General features: G+C 49.6%; 1 protein-coding gene across 1 annotated transcript; it reads right to left on the reverse strand.

Moving 5' to 3' along the window:
* Positions 1-111: 111 nt before the first annotated feature.
* On the reverse strand, positions 112-24,805 carry ADA2 (adenosine deaminase 2). The gene is made up of 10 exons (XM_063076554.1): positions 24,532-24,805; positions 22,965-23,190; positions 21,525-21,735; positions 12,845-12,972; positions 11,222-11,312; positions 9,662-9,770; positions 6,999-7,156; positions 6,234-6,436; positions 5,927-6,022; positions 112-334 (listed from the first exon to the last, which is right to left on the reverse strand). The coding sequence occupies exons 1-10, from the start codon at positions 24,764-24,766 to the stop codon at positions 112-114; spliced, it is 1,680 nt and encodes a 559-aa protein (XP_062932624.1). The 5' UTR covers positions 24,767-24,805.
* Between the last annotated feature and the right edge of the window lie 617 nt (positions 24,806-25,422).

Raw genomic sequence — 25,422 nt, forward strand, 5'->3', positions numbered from 1 at the left:
GGCCGGTTAGCTCAGTAGGTTAGAGTGTGGCGCTGAGGATGACACCGAGGTCACGAGATCGGATCCCGGTGCAGGCCAGCGGCCAAAATAAATGAATGAACATAAAAAAGCTTAAGAACGACGCGGGGCGCCGTGCGTGCCCTCGGCGGCGTCCCCTGGTCCTCCCGTGGCCCGGGGCGACCGCCAGGGGTCAGCAGCCTCGCGACGAGGAGCCGCCGAGTCCCGCAGGGCCACATCTGCTGGCGGGGCGCAGGGGCGGGCCCGTGGGCCGAGGGCAGCGGAGGGGACAGCGGGGCCGGACGCCCCGGGAGGGGTCTTACGAGGAAACCAGTTACTGAAAAGCACTGCAGACAAGGAGAGAGGACGAGCCCTGAGCTAAGAACCAGGAAACCTGCTGTCACCCACCGTGCGACCTGCGCACAGTTATTCACCCCTCTGGGCCTTCCCTCAGCCATGCGCGACACAAAGAGGTTAGATGAAAGGACCTTTAGGCGTCTCCCGCCTCTGATATCCCGTGAACCTGAGAAACTCTAGTCCCTGCACCCCATAGCTGGCTTAGCCTCAGGGAGGTCTGGCTGGGCTGGGATAGGCTCCTCTGACATTTGGTCTCTGGACTGTCCCCACCAAAGGCCTTCGGAAGGCTGGGTCCAGGCCACTCTGAAGGCGGGGGAGGAAGAGGGCACTGGCTAAAAAGGCCTGGACAAGATGAAAACCAGCAGCTGTGCCCTGCCCGCAGCGTGATGGGGTGAGCGATGAAGGACAGGGATGCTCCTCGGGGCAAAGCCCAACCAAGATGCCCCCACAGCCGACCTGCTCCGGACGCCTCAGCAGCTCCCGCAGCCCCCGCAGGAGAAAGAACAGAGGACGGTAAGTTATTTTTAGGATGACTGCTCTTTAAAGTGATACATATTATGCATGTGAAAATAATATGTATAAGCCTAGCACGGCTAACTTCATTTTGGCCTAGAGATACATTTATATAGGGTCAATCCTCAAGTAATCAATTCCTTTGAGAGACAAGGATCACGCCAGTCATTCAAAATCCTGACCCTGGGAAAAGGGACATTTGGGGATTCTGGACTGGGTGACTGAGACCAGTTACAGAATCCTATTCTGGTGAGCCTTAAAAATTAGCAGGGACATCTTCCTGAGGTAGGAGATGGATTCGGTAGCTTTTCAGGATTCCTTCCAGGCTATGGATCCTATCACTTTCATCTCATTTTAGCTAGTCTTTTCAACCCAACACACCTCTTCCTGTTTTGCTTGTTCCAAATGAAGAGCTGACGTAGAACAGGGGCAGATCTAGACTTTGTGGGGCCTCAAGGCCTATATATATTTGAAGGACCTTCTTAACAGAAAAGAATAAAAACACACTGATGCACATTTTCTCTGAAACAGAAGCTTCTGTAGCGTTACTGTAAATCTGCTCATTCTAGAGGTCACTTCCAGCTCTAACAATTTGTGGTTTTCTCTTCTTCCAAATCTTTTCCCCTTCCCTTCCCTTCCCTTTTCTTTCTGGTTCCCTTCCCTTCCTTGAGGCATCTGGAACCAAAGAGACCCGTGGGGCCAGGGCTGAAGAGGTGGCAGTGGGGGTTGAAGACAGGTAACACACAAGGGGGATTAGCAAATATGAAGATATGAGCATTGTGGGAGCCAGGTTTCTCATGTTGGGGAAACAGAGTCACAGATATGGGAAAGGCAAAGCCTGGAAGAAACCCTAGGGGATTTAATTGAATTGGAAATATGGGTGCAAACTCATGGGTTTGATATACATAGATAAATTTGCAAATAGATATAAATGTATGCACACAGATGTTTATGTTTACATATTTCTATTTTAACATATATAAATTATATATGTGTGTGTCTCTATATAGAGACACACACATACACACACACTCCAGTAGCAGTGGGTGTATTGAGCGCCCAGATCAGGGCTTCTAAATATTATTCTGTACTAAAAGGAACCAAAGCTCCTAGAGAAATGGTTAACCTCAGGCACGAGATAGCCGAAGTACAAAATGAAAAAGGACATTTTATTGTGTCAGAAAGTAAGGAAGTACAGGGCTGGCCAGTTATCTCAGTTGGCTAGAGAGTGTCGTTGATAACACCAAGATCCAGGGTTCGATCCCTATTAGCGGCCAAACACCAAAAATTTTTTTTAAAAAGAAAGAAAATAAGGAGGTACTCAGAAAATTATAGAAATTTATTAGGAGCCAACTTAACAGGGTTCCCATGGCCAGATGTGGAGTAGCGTGAGCATCAAAATAAATAATTATAGTAATAGATTATAACCTATTGGATAAAATCAGAGTCCATGAGTCATACTGGTGAAAGAAAGGATGGAAGGAAGGAAGATAATAAATATGGAAAAAACTATGGAATTAAAAACTCACCATTTGGTGATTGTGTTTTCCAAAATATTGTTCAACAGTTTCTTTTATCCTATATACCCTTCTTATAATGTGACTTTGATGGTCTTTCACCAAAAAGTGGGTCAGTCTCTGTCCCCTCCTCTTGAAAGTAGGAAGGTTTTTGTGACTGTTTTGACAGAGTGTGGCAGACATGAAACCATGTGGCTTCCAAGAGCTCTGCTTCATTCCCTGGAACACTCACTCTTGGAGTTTCAGCCGTCTGGGAAGCACTCTGACTGGCCTGAGGCCTCTGGGGAGAGCCTCAGACTATCCCCTGCAGAGCGTGCATGGCTGAGCCCTGAGACCGCGGAGTCCCCTCTGCACCAGCTCTGCCACTGCAACCCCATGAGAGACCCCAGCCAGAACTGCCCAGCTGGGCCCTTTCCAATTTCCTGACCCACAGAAACCATGAGAGATAATAGATGTTTATTTTTGTTTTAAGCCACTAAATTTTGGGAGAATTTTGGGAGAATTTGTTACAGCAATAGATAGCTAGAACAGCAACCATCATAGTAAAAGTAAATTCAGACAAAAATCCTCAGTGGATGCAAAAAATAATGGGCAAAGTCTTGACGAGGAATAAGATTTTCACATAGAGTTAAAGTGTCTCCCCACCAAATGCTCATTAATCACAAAGGGAAAAACGGTAACTTTAAAATGGCAAATCCTGGCAGACGTCACGTTGACAAGGTGATCGAAGTCAACACCATCATCCTGAGACACACTGACATTACATGCAATGGTACGCCGCCAAAGTTTTAACAGCGGGCAGGAGGACACTGATTGGTAATGTTTGCTGATTTTTGTGGTGTAAAAACTCCCACAAAGACCAATTTCAGACTACAGCGTTTAACAGAAGGTTGAGAACTTGGCAGTCGGCTGTTACTTGCTGGTACAGGCCTCCCCTTCACACCCCATCCTTGTGCCACTGATGCCATACACCGAGAAGGACAAAGCCTCACTTCTGAGGCCCGCCTCTCAAAAATGCGTGACCTGACCCCCTTCATCCAGAAACATTAGACAAACCTGAAATTGGACCTTCTACAAAATAACCGGCAGGTACTCTTCAAAAATGTTGAGGTCACAAAAGAGAAGGAGAGACTGAGGAGCTGTTTCAGACTGAAAGAGACGAGAGAGATGACACCTAAATGCAACACGTGGTCCTGAATTGGGTTCTGAACCAGGAAAAAAAGATTCTCGGCAGGGCCAGGGCCAGGGCCAGAAAGTAGTATTTTATCAATGTCCATCTCCTGATTTGGAGGGATGTACTAGGGTTACACAGGAGAATGTCACTATCTTTGCTAACGTTGTAAAATGTTAACAGTTGGGGAATCTGAACAAAGAATATATTAGAGCTCTTTGGACTATTCTGGCAACTTATCTAAAGGTTTGAAATTATTTCAAAATAATGAGAAATGTTCCAGCCTATTGATCTAGGCGTGAAGGCAAGACTATAGCAGGTTCATTCTGTCAATCAGAGAATGAAACAAGCCCAGACCAGAGACCTTCACTCCCTCCTGTGCTGGAGGACCTTGTAGCCATGGCAACCTGTTACAGAGGCCCATTCTGCTAAGTTTAATTTTCACCAATTATTAAATATTAAGTCAGCTGAGTTGAGACTTAAAAGAAATCTTCTGGGATTGGTTAAGGCAATGAATCATCCTCAGAATTAGACAGGATCTTAGAGTCATCTTGTTCCACCTGTGTACAGACTGTGGTTGGGGACGCCTTGTTAGCAAGGCTTTTCTTGGTACCTGAACTGAACAGGCGTGAGTGACAACTAGAGAGAGCTCAAAGGCAGGGATGGATGGTGTGACGGATGGGAAGACATATGAATCCACCTGGGACTTTTAAGGAATTCTTTGATTCTCTTTCATATCCTTTAGTTGAGTGAGGACAGGGCTGGCTTCTTGCTGTCCTGGTCCCAAAAACCAGGCTACGAGCCAGAATCTAATCACACAAGATCTTTTGTTTGGGGAGACTCTGCTTTCTTCCTGCTGCCTCAATAACCAGCTCCATAGATACAGGTGACACCAATGCATGCAACACATCTTTTATTGACTGCTAACTGGGCACAGAGCCAGGCTCTGGGTTTGCACTGCACGTGAAAGAATCAGAAACAATCAAAAGCAATCATTACTGCCTGCCCACAGGGAGCTCACAGTCTGGCAAGGCTATGTTGAAACTAAATACATGATTACAATTTGTAATTAGAGTCATGAAGTAAAAGAGCAAGGTGCCATGAGAGAGGATTAGGGCTGAGAAAACCTTTCTGAGACAGTGACATGATCTGAAACTAGAAGGTATGAAAAGGAGTGAGTTAGACAAAAGTGAAAAGAAAGAAGGTTCCGGGCAGAGAGAATGAGAAAAGATGCTGTGCCAGGACAGAGCTTGGGACATTTGAGGAACAAAGGACCAGTGTGGACAGAGGCTGGTGAACTGGGGTGACGGCTAGGATGACACTGGAAGGGATCCGACTGAGCAGGATGCTACAGCCCTGTTGAGACATTTGGGTTTGTTCTAAGTGCACTGGGTTGTAAGCAATGGAGTAAACTGATATAATTTAATTTTTTACAAGTTATTTTACAGTATGAAAAATGAATTGGAGGGAGCAGAGAGAAGAAAGAGGAGACCAATTAGGAGGCCATTGTCGTAACCCAGGCAAGAGGTGATAATGGCTTGGACTCAGTTAATAGCGGTAGAGGCAGAGGGATGTGGATGGATTCAAGATACGTTTTGATGTCGGAAACAAGGGAGAGCCCAGTATCAAGAATTTCACTGAAAAGTTCTGCTTTGAGCAACTGGGTGGAACAGATGGAGGTGCCATTTGCCAACACGGGAAAGACCAGGGAAAGGTTTAAAGGGAAGAGATCAAGAGTTCAGAATTGCACGTAGTAGGTTTCTGAGATTCCTGCCAACTATCCAAGTGAATAAATGTATTTGGGAATCCTCAACAGTTAAATGGTATTTAAAAGCGAAGGAATGGATGAGAATATCTAGGAGAAGAATGCAGAGTGAGAAGAGAAGAGAAAAGCAGAGGAGAGAATTAAAGAGGCCAGAATAGAAAGGAGCCTGGAGCTGAGGCTCAGGGAGAAGGTGACCTGGGACAGGGAGCCTGAAGCAGCGGCCAGAGAGGCGGAGAGCCGAGAGAGCAGACGCGTGAGAGGAGGGTGCTTCAGGAAGACGAATTCAGGCAGCTGGCCGAGTGTTTCTGACAGGTTAATCAACGTGGAATTCTTTGATCTCATACAGAAATGGAGGTGGAGACTGTAACTGGAGTGGATTCAGGAGTGACTGGGAGAAAGCAAAGACGGCCAGTAGGGGGAGATGGCCAGTGGGGGGGAGACGACCAGTGGGGGGAGACAACCGGTGGGGGGAGATGGCCAGTGGGGAGAGATGGCCGGTGGAGGGAGACGGCCAGTGGGGGGAGATGGCCGGTGGGGGGAGACGACTGGTGGGGGAGACGGGCAGTGGGGGCGACGGCTGGTGGGTGATAGCTCTCTTCTCCTCACTTCTGCTCCTGAGCCAGGTTGGCTATGAACATATCCCACCTCTTCTCCCAGGTTTTCATGAAAGCCTCTTTCTCAACATCTGACAGGGCGCTGTACCTGCAGGAGTAGGAGGAGCCCAGGTCAGCCCCAGGGAAGGGATTGGGGACAAGGCAGGGAATCCGAGGGGACCTCAGATCTTCGCAGAGCATATGTCTCCCCCATTCAAGAGTAAGAAGGAAACCGGGGTGATGTGGAGAAAATCCACAGGAACCATGGAGTGGTCTGTGGACTGAAGAGGGAGGGAATTGGCAAGTGACAGGAAACTCACTGGATAGAGTTCATGGCCAGCTGTTTGAGGGTCCTCAGGTCGGCCATCATCCCCCCAATGCCCATGAAGGCTTCATAGAAATCATGGGACAGGCCTTTGGCACCAAAGATGGCTGGGTCATCAGAGCTGATCACCATGGGGTGCCCAGTGGCCATCAGAGCAGCTGCAGGGTGGTCTCTTAAGTCAGACACCAGTTTCAGAACCTGCCCAATGGGAGGCAAGGGGGAAAGACAGACTGTGATCCATGAGGAGGTTGGGCACAGGGGAGGTGGGGCCTGCAGTGCCATCGGCTGCCATCCTCCCCTGTCACATTCTGAATAGTGGGTGGCTTCTGGACACAGCCAGTCCCCGCGCTCCTCCTAATTTTCTCCAAGTTTCAACAGCACCACAAACATTTGGTCTGACTCACTCTCGGTCCTGCTCCGAGAAGCTCTCCTGAACACAGCAGACACGCAGGTGTTCAAAGGACGCCAAGCAATGGCTGGAAGCACAGCGTCCTCCAGCCCCTCCCCACTAAACTGGCCTTTCCCACCATCCCTTTTGCTTTGTCCACAGCTTTTCCCAAAACCCTACCCCATTGGGGACCCTAACTGCTGCCTTTTGGTTATGAGTGGTTTAGGCAGAAGGGAGTGGGAGAGTGGAGGAACACAGAAAACAAGTGAGTTAAGGAGAAAGCAATTATACAGGAAAACACTTGGGAATCAGAACAAAGGTTGAGGTTAGGGGAGGAGATCCTACTGGATTAGACCCATGGATCATGCATACCTGGTTGGAAATGGGACAGACCTCTATGGGGATGTGCTTCTTCTGAGAGGAAGCCCTCACTGCTGGGTGTTTGCTTAAAGCAAATCCATGGCCGATCCTGGTAGAGTTCAGTACCATGGCATCCAGGAGGTTTTTGTCTATAGAACTGCCCTGCCAGTCTGGAGAGAAAGGGAAAAGGGATAGTCTTTACAGGAGAAGGATGGATCTGACCTATGGGCACCAGACCCCCCAAGCAAGAAAAGGAAGAGACATTAATATTAACACAAATACACACACACACACACACACACACACACACACACACACACACACACACACACACGCAGTTTCCTTATAACAATGCTAAACAGAGGTATGGTGTGCCTTTATTTAATTAAATTAAGCTATTTATTTACTTATCTGTCAAATTGATGAGGAAGTTGAAACTGACATAGGTTTCATATGTCATGAATGTCATGACCTAGTAAGTAACAAACAGTTTCAAGCCTTCATCTACCTAACCCCATATTCTTTCTTCCCCTTTTTGTTTGTTTCTAGAGCTATTTTCTGGGAATCTTATGTTTATGATCTTTACAATGTGTTGCAGACTCACTTATAATGTCAGTATAATTATCTACATTTACTTAATTTAATTTATATATATATATTTTTTTTTTTTTCAACTGACCGGTACTGGGATCCAAACCCTTGACCTTGGTATTATCAACACTGCACTCTGAGTGAGCTAACCAGCCAGGCCTTTAACTTACATACTTACCAGTACTCTTGAGACATTATTATCAATTGCTAGATGACAATGGCCACCACTAGCAAAGCTGCAGCAGACACTCTTGGCTGCCTCCTCCCCAGCATCCCCACTGCACCTTCCTTGCTGCCAGGGCCCTCTTTAGAGAGTGAAACCACAGAGCCTGCCTGTCCCAGCCTCCCTTGAAGTCAGGATAGTCCCAGTGCTGGCCTGGGAGGCCATCAGATGGGCAGCTTCTGGGGCTTCCTCCCTAATCAGAAGACATGTGCTGGAGCAAATGTCTCATCTTGTACTTCATTCGATGTGGTCATCCCTGAATGTGACTTCATCATCAGTGACTAAGTGAGGAGAAATCATTGACTGAATGAGCAGGGCCGAGATGGCTTATTATGTGAGATAATAAGAAATGGCTTTGGTATCAAATCTATTGGATAGATGCACTCCATTCCTGCAACCAAAAGCATCCTAACTGATCCACGTATAAAATATGAAAATTCCACATTTCTGTTAGAAATAAAACTCAGGAATTCTCACTGAGGCCTGGCCAGTTGGCTCAGTTTATTAGAGCATGGTGTTGTAACACCAAGGTGAAGCGTTCGGATCCCTACACCAGCCAGCCACCAAAAAAAAAAAAAGAATTCTCATTGCTAGTTAGGGCATGCATTTTAGGTGGATTTTCATTGGTTTTTAAAGATTTATTTTTCTTTTTTTAAAAAAGGACATTGCTTTTGGATATTAAATACTCAAGTCTTGGCAAAAGCATCTTCAAGGACCATATGAGGGGTCTTCAGAAAGTTTGTGGATTGTGGAAAAACTGAATTAAAAAATAATACAAATCTTTCCACAAACTTTTTGAAGACCCCTCATACATCTTGGACCTTGGCTGGGTCCGGTGTTGCACTGTTTTGTGCTGTCAACATTATTTCACGCAGGTGAGTATGATTTTCCCAACTAGGCCACAAGCTCTTCAAGGTTAATGACCCTCTACCCCCATCTCATCCCCTACAGACAATTCTTTAAGTTTCCTACAGCAGACTTGAATCTAAATTGGATCTAAATTGACTGGAAATGTCAGGAAGAAGAGATTGATGCACAGGGACCCTTCCTCTGAGAGACGGTGTGATAAAGCCAGGCTGAGCAGCCCACCGCTGTCTCCCTGTCTCCTTGGTCTTTGACGGTGATGGGTGGGAGGCAGTGGACAGCCGCCCTCCTGGGCTAGGCCCCTTGTGAACAGCCTCCCCCAGAATCTTCCTTTGGATCTGAAATTGCAGCCATGATCTTTGCTTAAGGTTTACACGTTTTAAGGACTGAAATATGGGAGGGGCCGAGAGATGATTGAGTGAGCCATGGATTGAGCTGGGCTAATGGCATTTCAGAAATAGCAGCCAGGGCCTGCTTGGGACAGGATGAGGTCTCCCCTTCAGCACTGAGGAGTGGACAGAACTCCTGAGATGACAGAGCAGGCCTGGTCCTGTCCCCTCTTCTGCCAACTTCCAGCTGTGTGACTGTGGGCAGGCTGGTTAACCTCTCAAGCACAATTCACTCATAAAATGGAGATCATCAGAGAGGATTCAGGTTCAGACTCCACTACCAGTTCTCTAACCTTGGACCAATAACACTATGTTTGGAGTTTGGGGCTCTTCATCTGTACAAAGGAGATACTGGGGTGAGAATTATAAATAATGTACGCAAAGTGCCCGACACTGTTATTATCACTGTGACTCCTCCATGGGGCTGCTGTCAGGATTAAATGAGACAATGCATTTGAACAGGCTCGGAGAATGGCCAGGTGCTATAGACGGACACCACGCAGTGGGGTACTGCTGCCCCTGTGCCCTGGGGGCACTCAAGAGTGACGATGAGGAATGCTCCTGCCGACCGCCTCCTCCACTCCCTGCTTGGATCACAAAGGGCTCACCTGTTTCTCCAGCGTGGAAGAAGTAAGGCAGCTCAACACCGAGCGTGGCTGGGATCATCAGAGCCTCCCTGTGATACCACAGGGAATGGCCGGCATCCTCATGCCCCACCTGCAGGACGGAGGGGGGCTCGCTTGGCTGACACTGCACCCTGCAGCCTGCAGCCTTCCCGTACCCTGCCACCACGGCTTGAGACCTTTGTCACACAGCCTCTTAAGAACAGCCAGTGGCAGAGTTGGGAAGGAAAAGAGAGTGCATGAGTGCCCAGAGATACCCCCTGTCCTGAGCCTGTGCCGTGTCCTCCCAGCCCTTTCCATCCTTTCTTCTCCCACCACCTTCCAAGCCTCTGCGCTTCAGCCCTGAGCTCCAAGGGGGCAGAGTGGGGGTGTGCAGAAAGGGAGAGAGACAGACAGAAATAAAAGCACGACAGCAAAAACCCTGCCCAGGCACTCAGCAGGCCCTGGGCTACCCTATGAAGAGCAACTACACCTTTCCAACTAGCCGCACACACCCAGGCTCCGTAGCTGTGTGCCAGCAGCAAGGGCACCCCAGGATGAGACAGGCACCTTTTCAGAATGTCAGTTCTAATTGTGGGGGGAGGGGGGACAAGGGATGACACATTTTTATAATAAAATGAATATGGACAGTCAATGTAGTAGAATGGAGTACAGACTTGAAAGAAACTTGGAGCTTGCAAGTGGATCCTTTGAAAAACCACCTAACCCTTTCAACCCCAACTTCCCACAAAGACACGTCTGTTAGATGTGTAGACTGTGTCAGGGTCCTGTGCTAGAAGCACTCCCCCGAGGTCCTTTGTCAGCTGCACAGAGAGGGAAAAGAGGAGATGGGAGGGGCTCCTGCCTCTTTTCAAGAGGCCAAGGATCATGGGTGGATACCCTGGGTCCAAACAAAATGACCCCATTCGCGTCTCCCCTTCAGGCTCTGAGCTTAAGCACAGTCTCAGGCAAAATGTGCAGACTGTGTAAGAGGAGGTCAGGAGTGCCTTTCAGCCAGTCAGACCAAATTAATTTAGATTCTTAACGACAGTAACAAGCTGTCACCTAGGAGGTCTGGCCTGGCTGTTAGGGCCCAACTGTGTCTTTGATTTGGTTGGGGGGAGGGGGCAAGGGACAGTGTCACCTATGGATGTACAGCTTCAAAAACAGGTGGGGAACAAATGGGACAGAGCGGGGAGGGGACAGACTTCACGTTCTCGAGAGTGTGCCCAGGGCTGTCCCCATCTGGGACTCTGCTTCCCACACTACCCCTCTGTGTGCGACCAGGGGTGGTGACAGTTTTAAGAGCCAGATCCAGGTGAGCAGTGTGGGCTAGAAAAAAGGGCAGAAGGCCAGGAAATGGGAAATGAGACATACTTGTTGTCCAAACTCCCTGAACTCCTTCCTTATTCTGGAACTTCTGCCGTGACTGCCACCCCTCGAGGCCCCTGGAGAGGGTCAGCACTGAACTCTGACATCCTGCCCGGAGCAGGGTGTTCCCTTCCCAAAGAGCTGCCTGCTTGGCCTGCCTGTTCTCGGCCAGCCCAGCTGTTCAGAGTCAGTTACCAGGTCAAACCCTGCCACCATCGTGGGGAACTGCGATCGAAGCCTCATGGCTGTTTGGACTGATTCTTTGATGAGAGACACATCTTTGGATCTGAGAGAGACAGAGAGAAGGCAGGAGACAGCATGATGTGCCATTAACCGTTGTAAGTGGCTCCCGCAGTGACTGGGGCTGGTCTTATCTAGAGTATGCAGCAACTGTTTCCCAAACCTGGCACACTGCCCACATGACCCTATCTCCCCAGGCTGTCATGATCTCTGAGAGATATTTAGCCCCAGTCCATTCCTATCAAGGACCCTTGCCGGCTCCAGAGGGACCCATGGTCTCTGAAAAGTAGGTGAGTAAGGGGACCCGTGGGAAAAGTTTCAGTGCCTATGTCTGGATGAGGCAGAGTGGCCTTGCCCTAAGCTTTCCCTGCACTCTGCGAGGGGGGCCATGGAATGGACACAGTACAGAGGCAACTCTATCACTCGACACCTGCGAAATGCCATAGGCCACCCAAGCGCCTCGTGCTGATCAAGTCAGCAGGACCCTGTGCACTCCAGAAACTCTACTGCCAAGCCTCTTTCCTCCTCTGCACCCCTCTCCCTACAAGTCCAGGATGGGTGTGAGGCAGCAGCAAAACCACAAAAGCACCGCAAGACACAAGTCTGGTGCAACTCCTCGACAGAACCAAGGCCTCTGCCCAGCCACAGGCTCACCTGTCCAGTCCTCAGTTCTGTGGGGACTTGGATCTCCTGACACTTCAGAGCCCGAGGGACCCGCTTAGCACAGCCCTCACACCCTCCTGCCCTCCCTGGCCCCAGCCGGGCGTCCTGCTGCCCCCTGTGGGGCACTCCACACAGCAAAGGTCTCAGGGCAGCAGACCCAGGCCCCCACAGGGGACGCGGCTCCAGGCCTCTGACTGCTCTCCCAGGCCCAGCCTCCCGGGGGGCTGAGCACAGGCAAGGGACACTTGACCCCCCTGCACCCTGATGCAGAGTGACCCCTGTGGCTCCAGCCGTAGACAGGACACAGCCCTGGACCGGCTGCTCTTCAGCATGCGGAGAGCTCTTCATGTGGAGAACTCAGGAGGAAAATGAAGCTACAAAGCTTTCTGTGCTCGCCCGGGAGGCACACGGCCCTCTGCACCCCGCCAGGCCACGCGCACTCGGCTGCTGGGGAGACTCTGCACATGCGCTGAGCTGCGTCCCTCGGGATCTGCCACAAGCAAGGCCTCGTACGCGGCTGCACTCGGCATGCGGCCGGCATCAGGCACAGCTCCCGTGGCAAAGTGAAACAGAGAAATGGGCCGATATCCCCAACACCCAGGCAAAATCTTTATGCCCATAACCAAGTCACCCAGACCCATGTGGGGTCATGGCTTAGACTTATCCAGAAAATTGCTCAGTTGCTCATGTCGGTGTGGTGTGAAGACCTGAACTGGAAGCGGTTTCAGGGTGGACTCTGACTTTTGCACAAAGGCACAGACGCACACGCCGAGCTCAGCTCTCCCGCACTGGGACAGAGGTGTCTCGCAGCCCTGGCCGCCCTCACTGTCCTGCTCCTCTGCTCTCCCTCCCGGCTGGTGGCTCTGCCGCACCCCACCCTCCTGCCTCGGCAGCTTCAGCGACAGCCTCTCTCACCTGTGATCCGAATAAATGATCTTGATCCCGATAAACTCAGGGTGAGTTCTCACGAATGTCTGCGCCACCTCCTTGTAAGTCCTCACTGACCACTCCCGGTCATGGGTCTCCCCGTTCAGCTCGTACACCTGGGAGGAAAGTGGGGTCCCAGCAGAAATCACGGGGGGGCAGAGCCAGCATCTCTGAAGCCAGGTTGGACTTGGCACTTCCCTGCTCGGTGCCCCTGGGCCTCTGACATTGTCGTTGCTAAGATACTGGAAGCCCTAGGCCCTCTGGGATGACGCTCTTCAATGCCGTGAGGCTAGGCACCTGCCTGTCACGGTCATTGCTGGGTCTATGAACCCAGAGCAGTGCCTGGCACACAGTAGGTGCTGGTGAGTATTTGCATAATGAATGAACAGTCACCTGGGGAGAGGACACAAGCCAACAGGAGTGGCCCAAGGACCTACTTCCTCTCCTCCCTCCCCCCTCCCCCCCCACTGCTTTCTGCCTCTATGTGGAGATCCTGAGGCGGCCACTGCCACTAGGGACACCGAGGGTGGTGCGGTTGGGCCAGAGTGAGGGGAATGGGAATGGGCAGTAGATAAGACAGAGGAGAAGGATGCTGAGGGAGATGTGTGAGGGGTGCAAAGAGGCCCTCTGGAGCACCCATGTGGCAGGCTGGTGCTGACGGAAAGCCAGATCCCCCTGGGGAGTCTGACCACTGTGTGAGCCCCTCTGCCCTCCCTGTCACTGGGCCACACCTCCCCCACACCAAGTGGAGGTGTGCTGGGCAGTCCAGGGTCACAGAGACTGCAGGGTGAGGGGGACAGGGAGAAATCATATGTAGGGGTTCAATTTACTTCCATGGACATTAGTTAATCACCTGTGGTGCACAAGGAGCTGGGCTAAAAGGGATAAACAGATGCTGATAAGACGAGGTGCTGCCCTCAAGGAGTTTACAGTCTAGTCTAGTCAACAAGACAGACTCCACCTGCTTTCATAATACAAAGCAGGAAGAATGCGTGTTAAATAGAAGTATGTGGGATCTCAGAGGAAGAACAATCCATGTTAACTAGATAGGGCCAGAGAAAGTGGCCCGTCCTGATCTAGGAACAGTGGTCTCCACGGAGCCCAGAGCTGCCTGGCAGGGGACAGAGGCAGGGCCAAGAAACATCACCATTCTAAAGGAGAAAACTGTCCCCTCCAGAGTCAGGGAGTCAGCCCTGGTTTCCTGGTATCACAGCAGCTGGGTGCTCTTGGGGGATCACCTCCTCCTCCCAGTCCCCAGCCACCTGCTCACGCCATGCTCGCCACCCAGGGCACCTCCCCACCCCACCCCCATCCCCGGCCCGTTCCCCTCTTCTCTCCAGGTTGGTGGAGTGTGGCGAGCAGGCACCTCGGCCCTGTGCTCCGCTCTCTGGTTTCCTGGTCTGCCACCCCATGAAGCCCGCACTTCACACCCTTCCCACAGGCCGCCCAGCCAGGGCACTGGGCTCACTGGTCTGGGTGGTGTTTCCCTGATTGCTCAACCGAGGAGTGGACGTGCTCAGGACGGCTGAGTGGGAAGGCTGCAGGACGTTCCAGAGGGGAGAAACTTGGGCACTGTTGACTCCATATCTGGTATTATTATTGTCTACTGAAGGGGATCAGAACAGGCCACCCCACACTGTGCCACATTGGCACAAGGATTATTTTGAGCTGAAGGCAATTTCAAGTCAAAACTCTCATTATAGTAATTTTAAGATGTCATTTGTCCTTTTCACTCTCATTCTTTCATGAATGTGTGACAGAATTTTCCTGAAACTGCATCATGTGTGATGATATTCTGACAGATAATGGATTATATGTTTGTGTAGTCTTACGTTTTGGAAATTTCCCAATTTTATTGTCTAATACGGAGTATATCAATAGATATAATCCACACAATTAAAAGCTATTTGGGATCTTCAAACACTTTTAAGAGTATAAAGGGGGTTCTGGGACCAGAAACTTTTAGAATCAACCCAGAATTGTTACTTGAAGCCATCTTGTCATCACCCAGCTGGTTTTCAGCAGGGGAGACTAGAATTCTGTCCCATGCCCTGACTGCCCTGTCATTATCGAGTTCTAAGGTCAGGACTGGCCACCTTCTCTGACCCTACCCAGGTAACATACATCCCAACTGGATTGGAAACTCCCCAGGAGTGGGGTCCCTGTGGTTTTGATCTCCCTTCCTCCTCCCTTCCCTCCCTACCAGAGTAGATGCTCCATAACTAACACTAACTTAAGAAGAGTTCTGTCTGTAAGGAGTTTTAAAAGGACTAGGCCCAGGAAGCATGTTCTAGAGAATAGACGAGTAGACAGATGCAGAAGTGGTGGCGGTGGGAGCCGTGGTGGCGGCGGGAGCCGTGCTAGCAGGAGAGAAGGGAGACCAAGAAACTTAAAAAAAAAAAATCAACAAATGACAATTCTGCCTAAAAGAAGATCACGGGCAGATTAAATGAGTATGCAGACATATGCAAATGATACGTCCAGAGGCCTGATGGGGTGTGCACATGGCAGTGGTTCCAGATCACTAGTACTGTCATTCCTGTATGTACTGCTGGAGAAGCCAGACCACCGCCTCCCAAGGTCTCACCCACCCACACTGCTTGTTCCCCTAGCATGGAGCGCCATGAAGATAGGATCTGACTCGGAGGCTGCACACACTGACACTCTATTCCAAGCCTTTTCCTAGTCTCCTGGTGCCCTGTGAGTCACCTCCGAGGCTGCTTGCACTGTGCACTCCTGCAGCTCTGTCCTCTCTTAAGGAAACTGCAGGCTCGACAGAGTGCCAAGGATGGGGTCTGAATGCTCTACAGCACCCCCACTTCAAGGAGAGGGAGTCCCCTGGGCTGAGGGAGACCTGTGGCTCCTCACAGACCCACAGCTAGAGTGGGTAGATGCTGCTGATAAAGCTGGGCATCTGAGGGAAGGGCTCAGCTGGTTTAAGGATCAAATGAGTTAATATTTGTAAAGCATTCAGAAATGGCAACTATGAACAATAATGCTATTATTGTTACAAATCTATCACAAGATCTAGAAAAAGAACTCAAAACTTGCAGTTGTTCTAGGAGGATAAGTTAATATCTAAGAATTTAGCAATTTGTAAGTACAAGTAGGTTCAGCTAAGACCCAGTGGTACAAAAAGCTGCTATATTCATGTAATAAGCATTGAATTAAAAGCACACTGAAGGCTGGCTGGTTAGCTGAGTTGGTTAGACAGTGGTGTTATAACACCAAGGTCAAGGGTTCGGATCACCTATACCAGCCAAAAAAAAAGCACATTGAACTCAATTTTTAACTATAGTTTAATTGAAGAACTGTAAATTTGGGAAATTATTCAAACTACATACTACTTACATAAACCAATGTAATATTGTAAAATTTTACTGTCTACAGTATCATGGAAGTATAGGATTTTGGAATCCTATACAGTTGGATGTGACCCTAGGGAAATTTGGGAGCAGAAAGTTGCTGAAGGTCACACAACTGGTTTGTCTCAGACTAGAAACAAGGACTCAGTTTCCAACTCCAAATGCAATTAGCCTTCACTACTAGAGCATCATTCCTCTAACAAACACTGAGCTTCCACTATGTGCCAGGCATATGCAGAGAGCTTTACATCATAATCTTATTCAGTCTTCAGAACTACACTATTAGGTAGGTCTCATTTTACAGATAGGATTTTGTTTATTTGTTTTGTTTGTTTGGCAGCTGGCCCTTACAAGATCCAGGATCTGAACCCTTGACCTTGGCGTTATAACCAGATAAGGACTTAAGGCTTAAAAAGATTAAGAAACTCAGCCCCACTGCACAGTTACTGGTAGCTTGAGGTCTTCCAAGTTTCAGAATCTTGCTTATCCTGAAGTGCCTCCTGTTATCATGGGGGACCTGCCAGTCCACCGGGTGAAAATGTCTCAGCCTTGGCTGCACGTTCAATCACCCAAGGAGAGGAAAAAAGCCTGGTTGCCACCCCAGACCAATCGACCAGGATCTCTGGGTTGGAACGTGCATAGTAGGATAAATATAGCATAGGAATATAAGGATAAAGTGGAGCACTAAAAAGAGGGTGAGTATTCTTGCAGAGTAACACCAATAACATGAAACAGCAGTCACCCCCGAAGGATTTGCAAAGAACCCAGGAAAAAACAGTGGGGGCAGGTATCATGGATTCTCTCTGCCATCTCACCCATAAGACCTCCCATCAGTATGTGCCAGCAGGGGAGTTCCCCGTTGATAAGCCCCTGGGGTCTTAGAAGAGCTGTATGCTAAAGACTTGCCAGGACCTAGTCTGGGCCTCAGATTCGGCAGTGGGGGAGGGCACTGGAGCCCAGGAGATAAGACCCGCCTGGCAACTGTTGCCATGGGCCAGTGGCCTTTGTTACAGAGCATTAGTAACACAATGGGAGGCTGAGCAGCCAGGATAGTCCATCAACATCATCCAGGCCTGAATTAGCCCACGACCGAGGAGGGGGAACACGGCTCAACCAAAGCATTCCAGTGAAGGCTGTTTTTAGTTGTTAATGTGGTACAGGCCCCCCCTGCTCTGGCTAATGGGAGCTTTAAGGCCTAGAGTCTCCAAGGCGAGAGGCCTTTGTTCCAAGGCTTGGCCAGGACAAACGGTCGAATCCCATCCCCCTCAGCCTCTATTGGAATCTGAAATCCCAGCGGCACACCACCTTCTAGAAAGCCTGGCTGGGGGGCTGGTTGGGGGATGGCCAGAGAGAGGAGAGGACAGGAGCTGGGCAAGTCCTCAGGTTAAATGCCCTGGAGCCTCTCCAGTTCGGGCTCAGGAAGGAGAAAATACCCACCGCAGAAAAGGCGGAGATAGACAGGAAACCAATGCCCTGGCCTTTCTGCAACTTCTACCATATACCACGCCACCATGCTCAAGATGAAAGTCACGCCCTGAAACCAGCCAAGACCCAGAGCCTCTCTCAGACGTTTCCTCTCCCCTCTTCTGACCCCACCCTTGAAGAGCCCAAGACTCTGCAAGGGTTGAAGCTTCTCTCTCTGCTCCCCACACCAAGCACCAAGAAAGTTGTCAGGATTTGGCCAGCAGGAACCTACTCCCCAACCGGGGGCCATTTTCATGCTAGGTGAAGCCTTTGAGGACCACCACCTGTGGCTGCCTGCTGAGTGCAGGTCTGAAGTAAGCCACAGTCTGGCTGGGCAATCAGTAGGAGCAGGTGAAGGAGGGGCTGCCTGACACCCTAACGCGGTGGGGCATAAACTAACCCAGAGGGGAGGATGGGCTCAGACGGGGCAGAGTCTATGTACGGAGGAAGGAGGGTTTCCTTCGTCCTACCTAGGCCAGGCCCCCACACTGGCTCATCTCTTTCAGAAATTCTTTTCTTAGGACAAGATGGACCTGTGTGGAGTATACATAAAGCAAATGTATTTCACAGGGCCCGGTTTTCCAAAGCCTTGCCGTTTCAAATGCTAACCTTGCAAGAGACAGGAAATTTTCCCTCTGTCGTAAGATAAAGAATTGTAACACAGCAAGGTTGCTGGCTCAAAGACAGACAGGTTACTGATTGATATGTAAAGATACTGGGAAATTGCTGTAAGAAGAGAACGCTTGCTAAGATGAAACTTTTGTTGGTGGATCGACTTAACTTCTTGAAAATTGCATTATGGATTGTCACCTTACTTGTCTTACTGAATGTTACCAGCTTCTTTTGTTAAACTCGTTAAACTATACTTAGCAAAAACCCCACCTATGCTGTCTTCCTGTAACTTCCTGGTCTGGAGAATAAATGAGGGAAGAGAACCCCAATTCGGGGTTAATTTCCCTAATGGAAGAAATGCCTCTCTCTTGAGGGTTCTGGGAGATTAACCCCTTCGGCGCTTCTCACTGCTCAGAAGAGATGGGCTTTGCATAATCTTTGGCGGCTCCGTCTCCCAGGGGAAAAGGGGTGACAAATCCACGGGAGGCAAAGCAACAGACCCGACTGTCTCTTTTCTTTTAAAAGGACTATTTGTGTCCAGGTGTTATCACTGTTCACAAAACAGATGAAAGCTCGATTGAGGGTCAAAGGTAAGGCCCACCCCCACTTTTCAAGGACTCAGAAATAGAAATATGTCTGCACCCACAGAGTTAAAATATAAAACAACAGATCCAAGTGAGGTCACCAGAGAGGCTTGACTCTCCTGGGCTCACTGTGAGCTAACCTTACTGAGGGTATTAACATATCTAAGGAAAAAGGTGGGTCAGTCCAGGGTGCAAAGAAAAGGGACAGGCTTGAGGAAGCTTCGTCTCAGACTGAGGAAGACAGCCCAGACCCACAAACTAGAACAACAGGCTCTTGGGGCTGGTATAGCCTCCATTATAGAGAGTCCTAGAATGCCTTAATCCAAACCAAGTCAATTTTGGAATCCCAACCAGAACTTTTAAAAAGGAAACAGAATGCAAAAATTATCAGTCACTGTGCATTGCATTGTTTCCAGAAATGTTTGTTTCAACTTGTAGATGTATATAGATATGTTTGAAAACAGTGTCTTAACTAGTCGATTTATTGTAGTACCTTTTTTCCCCTGGGAAAAAGGGTAATAGCTTTTATCAGATCTTCCAAAGATTAGGCATACTAACTCCTTTAGATTCTCAGAGCTCAGTGACAGGGCTCATTAGGGCTTTCGCTCACCAAACAACCTTTTGATTGTAATATGGCTTCAAGAAGAACATTTTCTGATTAGGAAGCATAAGTGCCTGGTCAGCTTGACAGTTTCCTCTGAAAAGAGCATTCTGACTTTCTTGTTTATACACCCATCACTTAAGAATTTGTTCTATGTGTATCAGTCCTCTGGGGCCCAGCCTCTTCTGGGTATAAAAACAATAAAATTTCCGAGCCTATGAAAACATGGAATATGCAAAATACTGCCACCCTGCGGGCCCTTTCAAAAGCTTGAAGGTCGGTCACTAAGATGTTTGCATACTCAATAAATACTTGAATGAATGATTCTGAATATAATGTAGAAGGGATTCTACCCAAAGGCCACTTTCTCCAAGCCACTGAAAACCTTTAACCGGTTCAAATCCTTGTGAGCCCACCACATGGAACAGTAGGGATGCTACCCACTCCCACAACACACCTTCCTGCCCTCCAAAAGTCCTCCACAAAGTACGCTTCAATAGGCTCACCAAAAGGATTTTCTAGTAGTATTTGATCACACAGAGCTGCTCTCCCCAACAGGCCCTTCCCCCACCCACACAGAGCCTCAGCTTCTCCCAGCCCAAGTCTGTAAATCTGAGGTTGGTCACCTCATATCACCTGGAATCCCTGTCATCCTTTGCTTCTGACCAAAATGCAAGACCCTAAAGTCAAATATTTTTTAAATTTTTTTTTGTAGTGCTCCCTCCTTTTGGACTCTTCCTAATTCTTTCTCCTTTACTCTCTTCAAGTTTCCTTCCTTAAAATCAAACAAAACTATCTTTAACCTCGTCTTAGAGTTAGAGCGCCAAGGACCCTGTCTTCTCCGCTTACAGTAGGAGAGGCCCTTTCTGCACCCCACATCTTGCCACCATCTGCGTCGTTTCATCCTAGGTCTTCCTGGGCACTCTGGACCCACAGACACATACTCCCTTAGAATTTGGTCTTCAGCGGCTTCACCTGGGAGCTTACACCCAAGCAGCTCCATTCTGATGAACTAAGCTCAAATTTGTTTCTCCCTCCAACCCCCGTCTTCCCAGGTTGCTTACTCCCTCAGCAGCCACCCTGCAAGTTCCCTTTCCTTTCCCTTCCAATTGTCTCTGTCCATCTGCCCTCCTCCTCCACGCACTCGCTGCACCCTCCAGATGAGATTCCCACCACGCACTCCCTCGTCACAGTCCTCAGCCCTCACTCCTGGCGCCTCCACTTTGTTTCTCTTGCTACCCGGGCTCAACGAAACCATCTCTGCTCTGCTAGAGGGGGAATACAGGAGGCAACCTCATGCGGTGTGGGCTGCTACACAACCCTGTCCCTAGCCTGGGCTGGCCCTCGGCATCACAGTGAACCATTTTCCCTGTCTGGGATCAGTGACCTCTCTCGATCCCCAGGAGGTTCTCTTGGACACCCACCACTCTTCTCTCACTGCCCCCCGGACTCAGCGGATGTCTTTGCCCTGCCTGTTGTAGAGGTGCAGGGAGGCGGGGTGAGCAGCCGTGCCCGGAGCTCTGCTAAAAGCCACCATCATGGGCACATGGGAAACCCGGGAGGGAACACAGGCCTCCCGCCAGCTCCTCTGTGACAACAGCATTGTCCATAACCCCAGTTAAAATGCAACCATGCTCCACAGAAAGGGTCCCCTGGGAATTCACCCATCCCCATTACTTCATGCAACCAAATTCATTTACCAGATTCATCAGCTGCCCACGTGCCAAGAACACCATCTTAAGGGGCTCAGGGAAGCTAAATTTTGATGTGAAAAGGGACAGGTCAAGAAAGGTCCGGACATGAGGCCTTGTGTACCATGGCGAGACGAGAAGTGCAGAATCTTGAGGAAAACGGGTGTGGGGCAGAGGGAATTGCATCCGCACTTCTGTTGGGGCCAGCCTCATACCTTTCAGCTTTCCTTGCTCACAGTGGCCCTCAGAAAGTCACATGTCCCCTTGCACCAGAGACCTGGGGGATAAATTCATGAGCATTTGGTCCTCACCCAGGTAAGGTTCGAGAGTCAGGAGGAGAGCCGGGCTTACCGGATACAGCATGGCTCTGAGCTCCAGGTAGAGCACGTTGTCATTGTAGAACTCCTCCAGGCCCTGGAAGATGTAATCTCTGAACACTGGTGCATAAAGGACAAGGCCAGAGATCGTGAAGAAGACGGTTTCAAACTTTGACCAGACCATGGCTTGGTTTGCGTAAACCACCTCGGGGTTCTCCGTCATCAGAGTGAAAGCCTCCAGCAGACTGTCCAGGACACAAGGGCATGCTTCAGCCACCAACGCAGGCACCTGCAGGATTTCTTGCCTCTCCCACCCAGAAGCAGACCTAGACATGACCTACCAAGTGGAGATCAGGAAGAGGCAGAGGCGAGCATGCCCAGGCCACCTGCTCCATACTCCCGGGGAGATGGCTCAGGAGGGGAGCCCACACCAGCCAGGCTCTCCTGCTCTCCCTCCATGTTCTTGGCAATCTGACCCTATTGTGCTTACATCCTAGACCAGGCTCCTTTTGGGGAGTGTTACGGACTGAATTGTGTCCCCCATGGTTCATACGCTGACGCCTTAACCTCCAATGTGACTGTATTTGAAGAAAGGACCTTTAAGGAGGTAACTGAGGTTAAGTGAGGTCATAAGTGTGGAGCCCTGATCCAATAGGACTGGTGTCCTTGTAAGAAGTGGAAGAGACACCAGGAGTGTGCATGCACAGAGGAAAGGCCCAGTGAAGACACAGCGATGAGGCAGCCACCTGCACACCAAGGAGAGAGGCCTCAGGAGAAACCAACACTGCTAGTACCTGGATCTCAGCCTTCCAGCCTCCAGAAGCGTGAGAAAATAGATTTCTGCTGTTTAAGCCACCCACTGTGTGGTATTCTGTTATGGCAGTCTGAGAGCAGGGGACTATAACATAAATAACTCTGGACGTGGCACTACATGACCCAGGTTAACAGTCCTGACTTGCCATTTACCAGCTGCGTGGCCTTGGGCAACTTACTAACCTTGCTGAGCTTCATGCTTCCTGTTGCAAAAAGGGAAACAACTTCATGACAGCACTCTGTAGATGTTTCTATGATTAAAATAATTGTTGCTTATAATATTACTGTACAAGTCTGTTAGGAAGTTGCTCCGTCCTATTTTCAAGCTGTTTTATCTGCCATCTGGGTCGTCATCACTTCAGGAGCTGGGACTTTTCCTCTTTCTGAGCGTATTGAATATCAGGACAGATCCCATAACTGTGTTGCTGATCATACCTTGTGCAGATCAAAACAGATTTTAAATGCACCAGGAAATTACTGTGGACAGGAAAGGTGCTGAATGCTTTTGTGAAGTACAGTAACCTATAAAGCTAAAAGAAAAAGCTGCCTCATGTTTTCCAGGGCAGATGTTTATATCTGGTTTGTACCAAAGGAGACAAACCTGCACACTGCACACTGCCTGTGACAGGCCTTGACACATGCTTTCTGAGCCACCACTCACCTGCTGTCAAACTCAGTGACATTCCGCACATGCTTTCGATGGTTCTCCAGCAAAATCCATTTCGAACATTTTTCTGGCTCAAGGGAGGGGGGAGTTGGGTGAGCAAATCTGAACTGCAGAGTCCCTTTTGGGGTGATACAGAAGTAGCAGTGGGGCCTATAGGTGACATTCTTCACTAGCCAGTCCATACTCAGGATGCCAAAGTCATGGAGGTGCAAGGCAGCCCCTGGAAAGGAAGAAGAGTGGAGGGCACAGAGGAGGTGAGGTCCAGTCCCGGGGCAGGGGGTGAGCACGCAAGATGAGAGAGGAGGCAGGTGGCGTGAGGGCTTCCCCATGGCCAGGTTCCTCCGAGCAGAGCTAGATGTGCCCTTCTCCCTCCAGCTCCGCAGCCTGGCAAGCCCATTCTTTGCCTTTGTCCCAAGCCACTGCCCTCTTGGCTGTAGCTTAAGAGTGAGGTCCCCCTCCTTCCCCAGTCTGAAGCCGTGGGTGGTCTCCTTCAATAGGGGCAGCATGTCAGGGTGGGAGAGTACCGGCCTGGAATCAGGTTGGGGCTCCGTAGCTCTGGCTCTCTGCTGGGATCCCAAGGTTTTCCAGGAGGCCCTGCCACCCAGCCCCCAGGGAGGGGGTGACGAGACAGGCCTCAGGTCCTGTGTGCCACCTGCCCTCTGTTCTCCCAGCTTGTTCGTCAGAGCCTCACCCGCTGGTAGTCACTCCCTGCTTTGGGCCAGTGAGTAGGCAGCTTCGGTCTGCAGGCTTTGCCATTCGAGGCCCCAGGCTTGTCCTTCAGACCAAATATCAGTTTTTCCCCAGGGCCCTCAAGGCACAGTAGCACCTGGCCCAGCCACTGCCCCTTGGCAGGTATCCCAGTGTGTGAGCTTTGCCCATGAACTGGGGATGATACTCTACTGACCTCCTAGTTAATTTTTTAATCTCTATTTATAACATTAAAAACAAAGAGGTATGGGGGACTGGCCAGTTAGCTCAGTTGGTTAGAGTACCACATTATAACACCAAGGACAAGGGTTTGGATCCCAGTACTGGCCAGCCACCAAAAAACAAATAAATTTAAATTTAAATACAAAATAAGAGATATAGAAAAGTTCTTGTAAGCTACAAACTGCTATTTACATGTGCAGGATTACAATTATTTTACTATTCATAGAAATGTGTTCGTGCTACTCCAGGATGCTATATTACATACACTGTGTTCTACTTGGTAACTTAGCAGCTGGAAAAAGGGCACAAGAAAGGGTTGTGAGGAAGCCATGAAGGGAATAGTAAGGTTCCCTGGGCCCTGGACACTGTCTTGTGGCTGGACACTTTTCCAGCTTTGCAGGGAAGACCAGGAATGTCCAGGCCCTTAGGAAGCAAGGTTTCTGGCTTCCAGGGTGAACCAGCAGCCACCATCGAGCACCCCCTTACTAGTTTGCCAGCAAGAACAAAGGAGCAGCATAGCTGAACAGAGTTCTCTCTACTCCATTTAGAATAACAACAGCTCCAGTAACAAGAACAGGTCCAAGTTTAGTACCTCCCAGGACCCCAAACCATCCCTCTTCCAAACCTCTACCTTTTGGCATCTTCTTTATGATGTCAAACACCCGACTTTTCTCCATGAGATGCTTGGCCTGGAAAAAGTGCATGCTGGGGGGAAACACCTCGGTCTTCATGGCCTGAATCATCTCTGCCTTTTTGAGCATCATGAGATGCTCATTGGCTGTCTCCTCCTGTTTCTGTAGCACCAGCTGCCCCCCCAGCCGCATCATCTTCTCTTCCGTCACCAGCTGCTCCCGAGTTTTGTCCATGGATAGGGCTAAGCCGAAGAAAGACACTGCCACAGCCAAAAGCAGATGGAGCAGGGCTCGCCGCCCGGAAAGACAGCCCACTGACATGAGGACTCCTGCAAGGGGAAGTCGCTCCAGTGGAGACTCAATAGGACCAGAAAGGGGAGTGGGTAAGGGAACATCTAGAGATTTAAAAGTCTCCTCCTCTCACCCTGTTCTCAGATTACCAGGAGGCAGGATATTGAGGGATTCTTCTCTGAGATCCAAGAGAAAAGGTCACCATGAGGCCTGCAGTGAAGCCTTTTTTTTTTTTTTTTTTTTTGACCGGTAAGGGGATCACAACCCCCCAGCACGGTGCTGCCTGCACCACACTCGGCCAGTGAGCGCACCGGCCATCCCTATATAGGATCTGAACCCGCAGCCTCGGCTCTCCCGAGTGAGCCATGGGGCCGGCCCTACAGTGAAGCTTTTCAGCCAACAAGCCTTGCTCGCGCATAGAGAGACATTGCAACCAGAGAGCAAAGGATCATGAGACATTTGAAGCAAGCCTCCAACATGAGAAAGAAACCTAAGCAGAACACATAGAAATAAGGAACAAAGGGGAAATGGAGACAAAGCAGAAAATAAAAGAAAAACCCAAAAGAATTATACTTAATATCCTTAGAGAAATAAAAACA

The sequence above is a fragment of the Cynocephalus volans genome, chromosome 1 (genome assembly GCF_027409185.1).
Source record: "Cynocephalus volans isolate mCynVol1 chromosome 1, mCynVol1.pri, whole genome shotgun sequence".
Lineage (NCBI taxonomy): Eukaryota > Metazoa > Chordata > Mammalia > Dermoptera > Cynocephalidae > Cynocephalus > Cynocephalus volans.

Excerpts from the sequence above, each read along its gene's own strand:
- ADA2 (XM_063076554.1), bottom strand. The coding sequence starts at position 24,766 with ATGGACAAAACTCGGGAGCAGCTGGTGACGGAAGAGAAGATGATGCGG. Across the intron at positions 21,736-22,964 it reads GTCACTGAGTTTGACAGCAG|TCTGCTGGAGGCTTTCACTC; the intron begins GTGAGTGGTGGC and ends TGTCCTGGACAG. Across the intron at positions 6,023-6,233 it reads CTGGCCATGAACTCTATCCA|GTACAGCGCCCTGTCAGATG; the intron begins GTGAGTTTCCTG and ends CTACTCCTGCAG.